The sequence below is a fragment of the Cinclus cinclus genome, chromosome 1, assembly GCF_963662255.1.
Source record: "Cinclus cinclus chromosome 1, bCinCin1.1, whole genome shotgun sequence".
NCBI lineage: Eukaryota > Metazoa > Chordata > Aves > Passeriformes > Cinclidae > Cinclus > Cinclus cinclus.
The window spans coordinates 117,773,325-117,788,826 of record NC_085046.1 but is presented as its reverse complement, the minus strand read 5'-3'; the positions used below and the strand labels follow the sequence as shown (position 1 = coordinate 117,788,826).

The following is a 15,502-nucleotide window of genomic DNA, read 5'->3' as shown; positions in this document are numbered from 1 at the left end:
CATGGATCCTGTGTTACCCGGGCTGGATGGGAAGGACTGAGCTATGGCCCCGCTCATTGTGCAGTCGGCAGCCATCGCCTAAGCTTCGGAAAATAAGGCCTGACCACGGTGATGGTGTTCACCAGCGTCCCCACAGCCTGCTAACCCCACTCCAGCTGTGACTCGGCACGGATACCCAGCACCTCCCGCCTGGCTTCAGCTTCCTGCCATCGGCACCCCTGCCTCACAGAGCTCTCCGCCGGTTATTCACCAGGCTTCCTACTCCTATTCCAGGCCCCGTCCTCACCCGGCCCTGCCGGGGCGGCAGCAGCGGGCACCGCGGGAGCCGGGCCGCCCTCAGCCCCGTACGGGACGGCAGCGAGGGCTCGGCGGCCGCGGGGCGACGCTCCCGACCCCGCGCTCCGCCCTCAGCCCCTCAGCCGCCGGCGGGGGAGAACCACGGCCCGCGGGGCTCGGCCGCGCTGGGGCAGCGCTGGGGCAGCGCCCGAGCTCAGCGCAAGGCCTCAGGGAAGGCGAGTCCCAGCCCGCCCCACAGCCACAGCTGCCCCAGCCCCGCGGCCACCACCGGGACTAGCGACGGCCCCACACGGCTGCTGCCTTCACCCACGGGCAGGGCTCTGTCAGCGTATAAAGTACTGTGGCAGTGTACTTACAGAACCATTTTTTGTCATTAGTACACGTTGCATATTTAACTGTTGCCCTCAGCATGGCAAGCACTCCCAAACTTTTCCGGGAGAGCACCTCTGAACGCTACTTGTGTCCTATTTCAGTTCACATTTTTACAACCATCGTGTGGAATTTCGTGTGGTCTCTCGTTCCCCCCTCAGGCCGAGAGCAGAGACCACAGCAGCGGAGAAAGGCCTGTTCCTTCCTCATGGGATGGGTGCTTGGGCTCCCTCTCTGCAAGGGAAGATACAATCCCCTTCCACTACAAACAGAACAAAACCCCCTGAACTAGTCACAAAAAGGCAAAATTTGCCTCCCTTTATTACTTAGCAGCCAAAACAGGAAAGAAGTAGCACAGGTAGGGGGTTGCTGTGCAAGTCCACTCTCCTCTCTAGGTTTTACCAAGTGTTTCAGATGCCACTTTTCCACCCAGCCCTGGGTGAGGCAGCTACAACACTCCACACAGGTTGGAAACCATCCTCATGGGATGCACAGAGATGTGGAACAAGAACACTGGATACAGAAATACTGTGAGGCTTTAGTGCCTGATGATGAACAGTCTGTTAGCCTTTAGTTCAAAGAACTTAAGTACTTCAAGTGATGTGCTGAACACATTACACTTCACCAAAAAGGCAGTCTGCTGAAGGAAAAAGCTTAATAAGCCATTATTAAGCTGCTCTCACAGAAATAACTTCAACTGCCACACTATTTTTTAAAGGAAAGAACCCCTGAATTATGACCAAAAAAAAAGAAAAAAAACCCCAAAACAACAAAACCCTTCATCTAGTCAGACAGCTAGATATGAACATCTTGGAACACAAGACAAAAATTGAAAAGGGTGCTAGTTCCCACAACAACAATTTCTTAAGTATTCTCTCTCCTTCCCATCCCTCTACAGCACTACCTCTTGGGCATAAAGGTAATTACAGTAGCCACATAATTTCACAGGAATTTCAGGAGGATAGACTAAAAATTCAGTATGAGAATGGATATTTCCTTTCATACCACCAATTTGTTTCCCAGTCCACCAGAAAGCCATGGTAAAAAAAAAAAACAAAAAAACAAAACAAACAACAACAATAAAAAAACCACCAAAACCAAAAAACCCAACAAAACAACACAAAACCCCAAAAACCCCCCTAAACTACCAAATCCCTCCCCTTCCCCACAAACCCCAACCTAAAAAAACCCAGGGCTGTTACTTCCAAGTTATTTTAATGCCAGGGAAACAATTTCACGTAGTTCTGGTTCTGAACAGCTTTTTTCAAACCTTGCAGAAGAAAACTATGGAAAATGAGTACCAAGCCACCATCCTGCTCCCACAAATGATACAGTTCCTTCCTTCCTCCCCTGCCAATGTCAATTCCTACTTTTTACCCAATCACTCCTTCCAAAACCTCATGTAGCAACTGCTAAGCATCACTTAACCACTATGCAGGAGACTGATCTAGAAGATACTCCTTGAGCTACGTAAGGAATCCTGTTTTAATTTTCACTCTTCTAATGTATTGATACATTTATTTAAAAAGAATTACAGTTGGATACACTCGCTCCCCTCTAGGGTCTCAGTTCTTATCAGATCTTGATGCAGTATAAAGAGCATTTATTTTAGCTCCTTATTTTGCCAAAAACAAGGTGACTTAGATACCGAAAATTATGTAACATTCATTCAATTTATGTATCATTATGATGTATCAGTATCTAACCAGACTTCCCTCAAATCAAGGCATTTAACTGAATGTGTTTATGACCAACAGCAACAACAAAAAAAAGACAACAAACCACTGAACATTTTTGGAGTAACAGACAAAAATAAGTTGTTATTTACAAGTAATATATATAATAGAACTACTACCATTATATGCCTTTTATACACTGTAACTGCAGTCAATTTTTGCATTGTTTAAAAAAATTTCCTTAAACAGAAATTGTTCAGAATTGTGTTTGTCCATACACGTGTATGTTATGAGAAATACAATAGCTTTTCACATTTTTAAAATCATCAGTGTTATTTACATTTTCCCCCCAATATCAAGTGAAGATTTAAAAATGGTGCAAACTGAAACACAAAGACAAGTAACTATGAGCACTGAAATACAATCAATTTGGAACATAAAAGTGTTTTAAACTACCAATCTGTGAGAAAAATCCCTAATATTTGGCATGATCATCTCACCAGCCACCCCCAAAATGTCAAAGCTAATTGACTTACTTTTAAAGTAACCATGATTATTGCATATTAGATCTTTGGAGAAGCAGAGCTTAAACCAAAAATATTTTAATGTAGTTGAAATATAGACACTTAGCTCAGGGAAGAAAGAAAAGTAGAACACGTAATAAGTAATGTTATCAAATCAATCCAGTTACTTTGTTCTGTCCTTGCTTTGAGTAATCCCCCATACCTCAGATAATCCAGTTGAGTCAATGGGTACTTCAGCAAGTACAAGAGCAACAATCCAGTTTTATGTGACCAAGTTTTCATTCTGCAAAAGTCCTTTAAGAATCTTGGTCCTTAACTTAAATCATTTAAGTGCTGACAGGTAAATTAACACATATTCCAAACTGGTAACAGAGAAAACATTTACCTTTTTTTAAACCAGGATATACAAAAGACAATTTGCATAGTTACAATTCAAGCACAAAGTCACTGTAAATAAGTACAAAAGCATTTATAAATTTACTAAATTTGCTGCTGTTTTTGCCAGCCAAATTAGATAGGTATGAATGTAAACTCAAAGGGATTGAGGAGAACAGTCAGTGTTTTTACTTAAAAAATACGTAGAGAATGCTTTTTAAAGGATTTAAAAAATATTTTCTGCAGCAGGAACAAACAGTTCAAACCCCAAAGAAAGCCATCCAAAATGCCCAAATTCCTCCTATACAGCAGAGATAGTTTGTTCATAGGTTTGAAACCTACATACAAGACGAGGCACTATTTACGCTATTTTGGAATGTGTCCATAATCCTCACATTTCAATTCAACCCAAGACTTCCAAACCACTCCTTGCTTCTAAGTTCCTAGGAAAACCCATCTTCAGAAGGTGGTGCATAAGAAAATCCAACAAATGCATCATCTGCCTCTAGGACACTGGCATTAACAATGTTGTAGTCAGAAGAAACACAAACTGAGTATGGGACCATTTCTTCTGTGAACACTGCATCAAAATTCCCAATATCATCTGGTCCAACCTAGAAAACAGAAGGATCTGTCAGTTGTCAAGTTAATACAGTGTTTTAAACTTGTGTTTGTCCTTTAGGTTCCAAACTCTCAAGGCTATCTATTTTACTGTTATATTCCATTTAAGTAAAAGAAATTTAAGGAAGAAGACCTCCATCTCAGAAAACAGGTTTTAAAAGGCTGGGGTTTTTTTCATTTAGGTTGGAGTTTTTACCAAATCCTACACTCTTAATGATCCCATAAACCTAAAATATATGAAAAAAGTCTATCCTGGGGAGATTAGCTCAGTTGGTTAGAGCATGGTGCTAGGAACACCAAGTTTATGGCTTCAGTCCCCATATGGGGCATTCACTTAAAAGCTGGACTTGATGAGTGGATGATGAGGGATCCTTGTGGGTCCCTTTCAATTCAGAATATTCTGTGATGAGTGATCTGAGATGCAAACACTAACATCACTGCCACACCGTGGGCACCTACCACATTAGGATTAAATGGTGGTGGAATCTTCTTCTGAAGAAGATCAGTCCAGCTGAGAGATTCGAAGAACGGGTGCTTTTGAATTTCAAGCTGCAGCAAACAATAAAGATTTTACGTATTTCATAATTCCATCACGTGCATCATAGTAAACATTATTTCATACTACATGCACATAGGGAGGTTCTTATGTGCATGTCCTTATAAGTCTGTTTATTCACAATTTACTTTGCAATAAAAGTTGTAGTCAGTAAAAACAGCAATTAAAATTTGTGAGACTGCCCCTGCAAACGGTTTTCCCTTCTAAGATCATACTTTCTGCTTTTAAGCCCTAAAATCAACAACCCTGAAGTCTACCACACGGCAAAAATGTTTTCTGTTAGTATCTGTTCCTGCCTTACAGTTTTGTTAGTTTTTGTAAAGCGTATCACTGTCTGAGAAGCAGCTGCTTCAACAACTCTGCCATATACTTACTATTTAAAGAAGCAGCAAACTGCTACGCTAAATCCTTTCGTCTTGCTCAGTTACAAGGTCCACAGACTAACATAAGGACTGCAAACCAAAGATGACAAAGATCCCACCACCAGTGGACGGAATACAGCTTCTAGAGCATTCCTCATTGCACAGTTCTGAAGACACCTGTAACTTTCTCACATCAACTTTTTGTGAACAAACGTTTTGTTGCTACACTGGGAAAATGTCTGCCATGATTTTAAGGCAAAAAAACCAACCCTGCTGTTTGTATGGAACTACTGTTCCTTCTTTACCCGAGAACTGGTTTCCAAATCATTAGTATTTCCACATGACAGCCTTTTCTTTTGATTATTTCCAGTTTCTCTGTGAACCTACCTCTGTGCACCTTAGTAACTACTACATCAGTATCTGTTTTTCCTTTGCTGGCAGGTACAGCAGCAACCAAGCTCAAAATACCCCACAACAATCATTGCTCTATCCCCAGCAACTTCCAGGGATTGACCCCACTGGTGTCTTTACTGAAGAAATAAAAAGGAGGAAAACAGAGGCAGATGCAGCAATGCAATTTCTGTCTCTAACTATTAATTCTGTGCTGTGTACATTAATTTGGTGAGTCCCTTTAAATTAAACAGGGCTTGATAAATTAGGACATTACTTACAAAGTCTTCTCTTGCTCCAAGTCTGCTTTGCCGATCTTTCTCCAAAAGTTCTTCCAGAATAGACCAGGCTGTAAGACTGATTCCTGGGCGCAAAACCAGGGGTTTATGAAGAATGTTATCGTACATCTCTGCAACATCACGGCAGTAAAAAGGAGGCTAAAAAAATACAAGTTCTACATGAATTTGAAGCCACATGCAGTGTTGTTTCATATGTTATGTATGATCAGTAAATGATTCTGTAAGACATACAAGCTGCTAGCAGCAAAGCAGAAATCTGCTTCCCATGCACTGCTAACTTCTAATTCAGTCATCACCACTGCCAGAACTTTACACTTGATAACTTCCCATCACCCGCCTCCTCTACTTGTAAGGTGTTCTCACACTCAAAAGTAGCCATAGATGCCATCCAGCTTCAAAGCTCCCACTGAACTTGCCTGAAAAGGAATGGGAAAACAAATCCATCTCCCTATTTAAGGTCCTATTGGAGGAGCCAGAACTCAAGAATATTAGAAGAACAGATTCTTACAAGAGTAATTACATATGACTAGAAGAAGCACAGCGAGACTTTTTTGTTGAAAAGCTCAGAGAAAACCTGGGATACCTAAGTAAAAAAAAGAATTTCAATTTTATTTATTGCAAAATTTGACAAAATTTTACTTATGTTTTTGGGTTTGTGTATAATGATTCAGTTTACTCTCAGAGTCCCTCAAAGTGATGCCTACTGTTTTTGCTCATGTTTATGATTTTGTTTTTCCATGTCAAATTCGAAAGAGAAAAATAGCCTCTATGGAAGTACAAGACAATCTGTTAATCGGCTTAAATGGAGTATTCCAATATTAAGAAGAAGTTAGCATCTTTAACAACATTCAAAGGTGATTTCAAATAAAAGGGGAGAAGGGAGGAAAGCAACTTTTAGATATCAGGTACATACCAGCCCATAAAGCATTTCATAAAGAACTGCACCAAGGCACCACCAGTCTACTGTGTTGTCATAGGGCTGCTTTTTAATGACTTCTGGTGCAAGATACTAAAATTATATAAAAAAAAAAAGAGAGTACTTTAGAGAATGAGGCTAGCATGGATAAAACCTAGGGTTTAGTCACTTTACAGTAAACAGTTCCAAGAAAAGTTGCTTTGTAGCAATCAAATGTTTCAGCTACACCTCACTCATGTTTCACTGCCTTCAAAGGTACTTCCTGTAATTTAAAGTATGCTTATCAAATTACCAAATTTTCTAATCCTCTGCTCAGTGAATCCCTCATACATATTCAAGCCTTCCACATTCTAAATTTTCCAGTGAAGTTTTCTCAGTAAAAAGACAACAGTTCAATAATTCAATGAGCAAGTTCAGACTTCCATGGATATGCAATAATTTGCTTGAGTCACAGATATTAATTACCTATAAACTTACTAAGAATCAATGGCAGGATATGGTAAGTAGATTCATACTGACAAATCTGCAGCAGCTGTTACACAAACTAACTGTTCTGTGTCTACCCTGCAGTTAGGAGACATGGGAGAAAACGGTATTTGAAAAGGGCTGGGGAAACAAGAGGAAGGAAGAGTTAAGGCTATGTGGGTAGGAAGCAGTAGATACTGCACATTAATAAGATCAACTAATAGATCTGTAGGGAGCTTGTCTTTGGGCTGGTTTCATCTTGTTAAAAGAATGCAAACCGCCCAGCAGTACAAACACAGTATCTGACCTTCCAGTTACACCAGTATTAATAGCAGTCAACAGTCATTAATTCCTGATTAAAAAACCCATAAAAGTTGTCAACATACTTCTGGCGTCCCACAGAAAGTTGCAGTAGTATCAGAAGTTGCAATCCCTTCTTTACAAAGTCCAAAGTCTGTCAAGACAACATGACCCTGTTTAAGAAAGAGTGATTAAGTTAAAAAGAGAACATGCTTAACATGTGAACACATAGAAGTGTAAATTTTGTGAGGGAAAACAGATAACAGAAGTAATCTTGCATACTTACTAGTGAATCTAGAAGAATGTTTTCTGGTTTTAAATCCCTATTAAAAAAGAAAAGATAGTAAATCAAAACAGCAGTCACATGTGCTTCAGAGGCAAGGGGTTTTATTATTCTTCAGCTGAAAGCTTCAAGTTTTGATGCAATTGTTATGTTCAGGTTTCTTTTAGGAGGAGTCCTTGCAGAGCTTTTTATTTGGTGATTTGTCCTATTTTCAATTTCTGCAGGACAAGGATACATTCCAGAAACTTACCTGTACACTATATTTATGGAGTGTAAGTAGCCCAGTGCACTGGCTATTTCAGCAGCATAAAATCTGGCTCTGTGCTCAGGAAAGGAACGTTCTCTTTGTAAGTGAAAGAACAGCTGTAAATATGCAAATAGGAAATAAGAGCATTACACAGACAAAACAACTCGGGTTAATAACATGTAATTTTACAGTGAAGAGTAATTTGTTTTGTTATCCACTTAAAAAAACTACAATGAAATGGTTTTACTGCATGACTTAAGTCATTACTCTACTCTCTTCCCTGGTTCTCTTTTGTGGCTCAGATGGATAGGTAACTCAAATACATTCCCTTATAATCAGGACTAGTCAAAAGGAACTAGAGTAAATCACTAAGCTGTGAATAGAAGTTGGCAAGACTAAATCATGCAAGATTGCCTCCATGCAGAATATAACCTGGTGTCAAATAAGTCATCTTTCATTTCTGTAAATTCAAAGATTTGCATAATTATTTATAGAATTGTATTCTGAAATAACCTAGATTACTGTGTGAGATGTATATTCCAAGATGATCCACCAATTCTCTCTACTACAGAGAATTGTCTAGCTGCAAATAATCTGAGCAGATACAAAAGTCTAGACAAAGATTAAATCATAAACATACAGATTCAACTATCCTACACACTCAACTTGTAAAGACTTTAAGAAAAATGAAGTTTTCTGGTTTCTGCCTCAAAAGTTCAGGAAAAATAAAAAGCCACCCCAGCTTTCCGACTTTTTCATTCAAATTTGAAAGCTGTTTTGACCAGATTTATTTTGCTTGAAACAATACAAAACTATGTTCTGGCCACAATTCAGGGTAGAGCAGACCAGGATTCTGCTAATACAGTCTAAGTAAGGTGACAGTACATTGGACAGGAGAAATGCCCATCTTGTTCCAACTCGGACACAATAAAATAAACTCAGCTGTCAGTTTCCTTCCTTACCCTTTCAAATATCAGCATCTCACCTAAGGCAGATGCAAGAGGAAGCTAGTGTTACATGGTGAAAAATGTGAACTAAGATTAATTTGTAATATAAGTAACTGTAAAATACAGTATTTGTATCTGACGAGTATGAATACATTTGGATTGAAGTTGTCAATAAGAACAGGAATAGAGTCCAAATAACTACAGAGGTCTGTAGCATCAGCAGAATTTTCGAAACAGGGAGAATGCTGATTACAGCCCATTGTAAATGATCATTTCACTCCTCCCACCTAGAATTAGCAGAATAGACAACTCAAAGTGCAAACAAAACCACCACATACCTCTCCTCCATTAACAAAATCCAGGACAAAGTAAAGCTTTTCTGTTGTTTGGAATGAGTAATGTAATCCAACCAAAAATGGATGTTTCACATTTTTCAAAAGCACATTACGCTCAGCCATAATATGTTTTTGCTGCAAGAAGTAAGAGATCAGTAAGTAAACAGGAATGATTTTGCAATTAAGGGAAAAAGCAAGGGAGGTGGGTGGAAAAAGACTATTGCTCTTAACCTCTTTCCTATTGAGAACAATTTTTTTCTGCAACACTTTGACAGCATAGTATTTCCCATCCAGTTTTCGTTTTGCAAGAAGAACCTGTGAAATTCAAAAAGAAGGAAGAAATGTGATGTTGCAGCTCACATAATGTTGATAATATTTTATAATTTCAGTGTAACTGGAAGGCATTCATGCTATTTTTTCACAATACTATTTCTTTGCTTCTAATACAGTCAGTCAACAATGCAATTGCCAATAGAATGAGCTTACTGTTCAGTAAAAATTTCAAATTTCTCGACAGTGGTATCATGAAAGATTGAATTATAACATTTGTTTTCCTCTATCAAGATAAATTTCAGCTTTTTCGGGGATACATTTTAAAGGTAATTGAATAAAAAAATGACAGCACAAAAAATAATTTGGAAACGGAGATTTCAAGAGGGATTTTGGCATCTTTGTGAAAAATCAGTAATTAATTCACTTTTCCAAGTGCTGTTGCTCACACTGTTCCATATTATCAGAGGTTTCACATATAGTTCATGACAACAAGAGGAAAAGCACGATTTGTACTCCAGCTGCTGCATAAGCATAGGGGTACCTCCCTTCCTCCCTGGGGGAAACAGAGGATCCCAACTGCTCTTAATTAGAAAGGGAAAATCTCCCTTTTGTTAGTCCCAACAAGCGGCTGAGGCAGCCAACAGCTGCACCATGGAAAAAATGGCAGGATCACAAAGCAGCAGCAATGGGGATCCAACAGGACAGTTTATGGGCCACCCTAGAGCAACACCACTTCTGGAACCTTTGGCCAAGTCTCCAGTCACTATCCATGACAAACCAGCAAACACCCTTGCACCACCATTAAGACACAGAAATAAAAGCTCACCTTGCCAAAGCTGCCTTTCCCAATAACTTTGAGGAAATCAAAGTCTGTTGGTTTAGCACTGAAAGATATTTAGGAAGGAGAGAGGTCATCTGGGTAGAAATTACAAGCCTTATAGCTGTACAGCAGTTTAGTGTAGCACAACTGCCTGCAAACACCCTCCTTTTCTTTCATCCACGTAGCACTGCTTCCGTAGACCTGTCCTGAGACACATCTCCCCTTCATTTTGCAATTCCATTTTCCTCAAGGGAAAGTTGCATCCTCTGAGTTTATTAGTAAGTTTAACCTTATGATGTAAAGGAGAAGCAAGATGATTCTTTCATTCTCCATGGTCTAGTTTCTTGTAATTTTAAAATCTCTATTTCCCCCATGACATTTAGTGAAGCTTATATCCAGCAGTCGAAATGCATTCTAAATCTTACATGAGGAAAGGAATGACCAAGTTTGTTATCTGTTCCTTCTTATTTTTTCCATTCTTCCCTCCATCCGATCCTCCCTCATTTTAAATTTCAGTAAGAGAAGGGAGGTCCTAACATCTGCCTCTTCTTGGTGTTTGTATGAATTCACTCTCAGTTTTTCCATTTCCCACATTACCACTCCTTTCAGTTTTTCCCAGGGCTCCCATACTCTTTCCTGAATACAATTCTGTCAGCAAAACAATTATCCATGTTTTCAAATTACAAAACAAGTTACATCACCATACACCTCTCTATCTATTGCCCCTGAAGGGAAGGACTCTTATATTTCATTTCTTAGTTCAATCTATTAACCACTTTCTTCTCTTGCTACAGAACAAATCTGTGAGAAAAGCAAAACCAAAATAGCAGTCATCTCCTAGAGAAGAAAAGCAGATTCATACAGATCTGAGAAGAGAACCCCTTCAGAAGACACCAAACAGAGACACAAGTTACCACTGCAATAACCGCGTTGTAGCATCAACAAGGCAAACTGCTCCTTTGGCATGCAATAAACCAAACCTGTTTTCAGAAGCTGTGGGACCACTCCTGAGGTCAGTCTAACATTTCAGGTTTTAAAATTAATTTTAATCCCATTTAATTAGATTTTTAAATTTACATTAAACTGAATTACATTAAATTCAATTTAATTGAAACCTACTGAGGATTTCCAGATGGTCCCAGGTTGATATTCTGTGAGGTAGAGTTTAACTGTTGGGAAAAACAAAGAGGTTTACTTGTAATGTTTTTTATTCTCTGTTATCTTTCAACCGACTCTGATTTCAAAATACTGAACTAATCTGCTCAATCCACAGTTTTACACTTGTTACACTAGAATTTTAGAGAGATCTAACACCTAGATTGGGAACTGAAATACCTGGCCATCATCACCTTGTCACAAATTCTTTCTACACACATCCTGTTCAAAGGTGAAATATCTGTGTTCATTCAGAGATGAAAAGATCAGAAATAAAATTGAAGACTATTTCAATAAACAACTTGTTCCTCATTCAGAACTTAACCCTTTCTGTACTTGCTTCATGAACATATTTTCTGCCTTTTATTCCAAATTCTCCAAGTTCTTACTAATACAATAATTTTAGACCCACACTGTTTATATAAGAGTAATTAATGAAAGACACAGTGCTTTTAAAAACACAAAAGTGAACATTCTTCCAACCCCAAGAAAAACATTACCAACCTTTTCTATCCTGACATTAAAGGTTAAATAACTCAATTCCTGGAATTCCATGAATCTTACTGGTACACACCCAGGCAGAATTTGTAAATTACAGGGAGCAGAGGAAGCCACTGTCATTTAAATGATTTTCTCCATTTTGTTTTTGATTTAGAAAAGCAGTATTTTTATTCTCATTGTGATTCTGGAAATTATCAGAGAGGAATAAACTGCACTCAAATACAAGTTACCTGGGGACAGGCTGCCAGGCAGCACAAAGCAGTACTCCAGAAGTGTAACATGGCCTAACAGCAGCACTGGCTGCCACTACTCACTGAAATGAGCCAGTGGTACTGGACAGTTTTGAAAGAGCTACTGCAGAAAAGTGATTTTTTTTCTGAAGGCTTTTTTTTTCCTTCCTTGTTGTTTGGCTTCATCATTTATAATAACCATAAGGTGAATTTTCCACCAATAATATGGGGTCCAGGCCATTATGCAGTAGCTCTCTTTTTGGAATTTGTTGTGGAATGACATATCGTTAATTTTCCACAGACAGTTTATATCATTCCGCATTACTTAAAATACCTTTCAGAGGAGGAGGAAACCGGTATTTTAAACTAGTGACTTTGGAAATGAAACATTCAGAACACACTAAATGTCCTGTGGATCACATACAAACCTAAACAACTCTTACATCTTTAACAGGGGCTGAATGAGAAATATTAATGTCATATATTTATGCCAAGTAGTAAGTAATAGAGAAGACAAGCTTAAATATGGCGCTTCTGCCTTCCTGGAAATACTCCTTTTTTCAAACAGCACTGTTTCTGGAGGTTGTAAACTAATTTTCAGAGAATCCATCCATATATATATTGGCTTCTTCAACAAAAGAAACTTCAGACCTCACACAGTGTTATATGTGAAATGAAATCAAATCCATCCTTGCTCCTAAGTGACTTTTAGAAAGACTGCATTTTTTCCCCTGAGAGAATTCTATTTCCCCCCATCTTTAAAAAAGAAGAATGCACAAGCAAACAAAAAGACAAACATTCAGTCTCCCCTGTTCCTTGCCAGATGTTCTTAGCACGAGCCTTTGAACAGACTACAAAAACTCTGACAGCCAAGTTATGACTGAAGTAGTGTTTCTTTAACCCATATAGCAAGGGGAGAATAAGCAAGAAAAAGCCAGCAATCACTTTTGCTCCTCTCAGCAGTTCACATGTGACAGAAAAATAGCTTACAGCCCACAGTGGAACTGAGTTGTTTAAAAGAGCAGGGAGGGGATTTATTGCAAAGTAGTTTCAGTACAGTAGTTTTCAGTAAATAATATACCTAAGAAGATTGCCCTCAAGTAGCTGAAATTTAGAAGACTGTTCTACTTCTGTTCCATTACCTTCCGACTGCTCCTTTCATCTTCATCTTCAGATGGATCCGACTGGTGTTTTGGGTTATCCATCTGAAGAAATGCTCTGACATCTGGGCTAGAAACACAGTTAACTTCATTAGCACACCAATAATCTGCATGATTTTCAGCCATAAACACAGAGCATAGAATTGAACAGCAGCATGCATAGGAGTTACTCATTACAAAGTTTTGTATTTAACTTCTGGTAATTAAGGACTGTGTGCAAGCAATACTTTTTTTTTACAGCAACATAATTGAACTGCCAAGTGTGTTACACAGCACAAACCTTTTCATTTGCAAAAACATGACATATTAAAGTATATGTATGTGAAGACTTCAGAAGGAAACACTGCAGAACTGCATTTGAAGATAATTGTCAGAAGAAAGCATGAGTTCTAAGTGGCTAGCAGTCACCAAGAAACCACGTTTCTTCCAAAAACTGGAAGAGTTTAAATTTTTGTTTTCTAAAATTAATTTAGTTATCCAATACAATAGGGAATGAAGCACATCATCTGTATCCCAAGGAAAGACACATGTTCCAAGGGATACACAGCAGTAACATTCCTCTCCCCATTCACTTTAAAGCAGAAGATGGTGGTCTTGTATTCAAAATTCCTTCTGGCTGGGCACTGTCAAAAACAGTGTTAAGAAATCCTTCCAGTCAGCTGCAGGACACAAATGCCTCAGGAATTAGCTTCCCACAGGTTTTCCACAGTACCCAAGGAGAAGCATTTTATCTTCAGCAGCAGTTTCAAGCTCTGTCTTGGTGGGGGGACAAGGACTGAGAGAAAGGTGGGAAAGTAAGAGAATTCCAAGAACACTAATTTCTTCTTCCAGGAAGGGTTTTCCAACAGATCAAAAGAATGTAACATGCTTCTGAACCACAGCACAAGTAAAGAATAATGTAATATAACTGAGGAAAAATTAATTCCTAAAAAAAAATGGGTATCGTGTATAGCCTGTGTAAACCACTTCAAGAGATTATTTGAATCTTTCAAGTCCCTTCAGTTCACTAAAAGGCAATCTTCTTACCAAGGAAGAAATCTTACCTACATTTCAGAGACTAAGCTGTTTGAGAAGGACTCAGGGCAGCCACTGATAGGAAACTCCACATGAGCCATTCAGTACAAACAAAAGCACTAGCTTACCATGGAGCTGCTCTTTTAATCTGTCCCTAGAATATATAAAATGGGGTGGTTTTACATAAGAAACAGATATAATCGCTATTTTCAATCCATTCACCCTCACACATCTCTGATCAGCAAGGATCAGAAGTAAGAGATGAGCTGTTTCTGACACTTCTCCAGCTCCTGTAATTTCCTGTCAGCACTACTGAACCTACCTCATATCCTAGGCTATCTGAGGCTCCAGTCTTCACCACTTACATTCTGTATTCCTAAGTTCTATTTGAAATATGTTTCAGTTACCTTCAGCCTTTCAGGTTTAAAGCACAGCAACAAGACTTTTCACACAGTTTCCCACCATAATTTCACTTTAATACTTCCCATTTTATATGAACTCCAAATTCTGATCTATTTCAGCATCTGTCTTGTATCCTGAGGCCAGGAAGACAAAAATTACAGTGGTTTGAACACTGTGGTTATACTGGGTCATGATGCAACAATTTAAGTTTCAGAATGTTTGGACATCATAAAATCAAGAATAAAAAGTTGTGGTTAATGCTTTTCACTAGACAGAGCAACAGAAACAGACCTTAATTACCTTTCAGCATTAATTATTCTGGACAATTGGCTGATTAAATAGAGCATGCTGTAATACATCTCAAATAGTTACTATAGTAACTTTGTTCATCACTGAATTCACAGCAGGAAAAACACAAAAATATCAATTCACAGGAAAAGGCTGTACAGTTGCAGGGTATTCCACAATAACCAGAATCATAACTGATTGATGTTGTACTGTTCACATTTGCAATTTTAAAAGCAATGCAAAGAACTCCTGATTAAAAATTAAAAAAAAAAAGTTTAATGTACCAATTTCTCAGGCAAGACTGCAGGATGTTATGCAAAATGCTACAGAGATTGATAGGACTTCTATGCTGTATTAACTCACATGGTTTAACTCAATGTATTTTACAATACATGGAAACTATTCCTAAAATAACCCCACCTATAAAATTAAAAGGACTGAGAAAACCACTTAAAAAGGGATACTCATTATACATGTACATATACTACCAGCAAAAGTTGGTTTTGTCTGTATTTTTATTATTGGCTGAATAAATTTATTTTATGGATTACCTCTGAAATACACAAAACAGTGTCAAGCTCTGCTTAAATACGGTTGCTTATGTAATACTTGTTCTGCATTAGTCTTCCTGCAAAAACATTGTAATACCACACAAAAATTTTGGATGCACACAGAAATATGAACAAACCCAAAAAGG

General features: G+C 38.5%; 1 protein-coding gene across 6 annotated transcripts in view; it reads right to left on the bottom strand.

Moving 5' to 3' along the window:
- Nucleotides 1-567: 567 nt before the first annotated feature.
- The window catches only part of SGK3 (serum/glucocorticoid regulated kinase family member 3), a 55,537-nt gene continuing 40,602 nt past the window's right edge, over nucleotides 568-15,502 (bottom strand). For 5 of the 6 annotated variants that reach the window (XM_062489428.1, XM_062489410.1, XM_062489401.1 and 2 more), the window contains 12 exons: nucleotides 13,084-13,171; nucleotides 11,175-11,224; nucleotides 10,062-10,119; nucleotides 9,194-9,277; nucleotides 8,966-9,097; nucleotides 7,684-7,796; nucleotides 7,437-7,473; nucleotides 7,237-7,323; nucleotides 6,383-6,478; nucleotides 5,452-5,607; nucleotides 4,322-4,411; nucleotides 568-3,855 (listed from right to left, as the gene is read on the bottom strand). In XM_062489428.1, the coding sequence (XP_062345412.1) occupies nucleotides 3,685-3,855; nucleotides 4,322-4,411; nucleotides 5,452-5,607; nucleotides 6,383-6,478; nucleotides 7,237-7,323; nucleotides 7,437-7,473; nucleotides 7,684-7,796; nucleotides 8,966-9,097; nucleotides 9,194-9,277; nucleotides 10,062-10,119; nucleotides 11,175-11,224; nucleotides 13,084-13,171 (1,162 nt within the window). In that variant the 3' untranslated portion in view covers nucleotides 568-3,684. The remainder of the gene's footprint in view (nucleotides 3,856-4,321; nucleotides 4,412-5,451; nucleotides 5,608-6,382; nucleotides 6,479-7,236; nucleotides 7,324-7,436; nucleotides 7,474-7,683; nucleotides 7,797-8,965; nucleotides 9,098-9,193; nucleotides 9,278-10,061; nucleotides 10,120-11,174; nucleotides 11,225-13,083; nucleotides 13,172-15,502) is intronic. The other variant, XM_062489436.1, reaches the window with a different exon arrangement.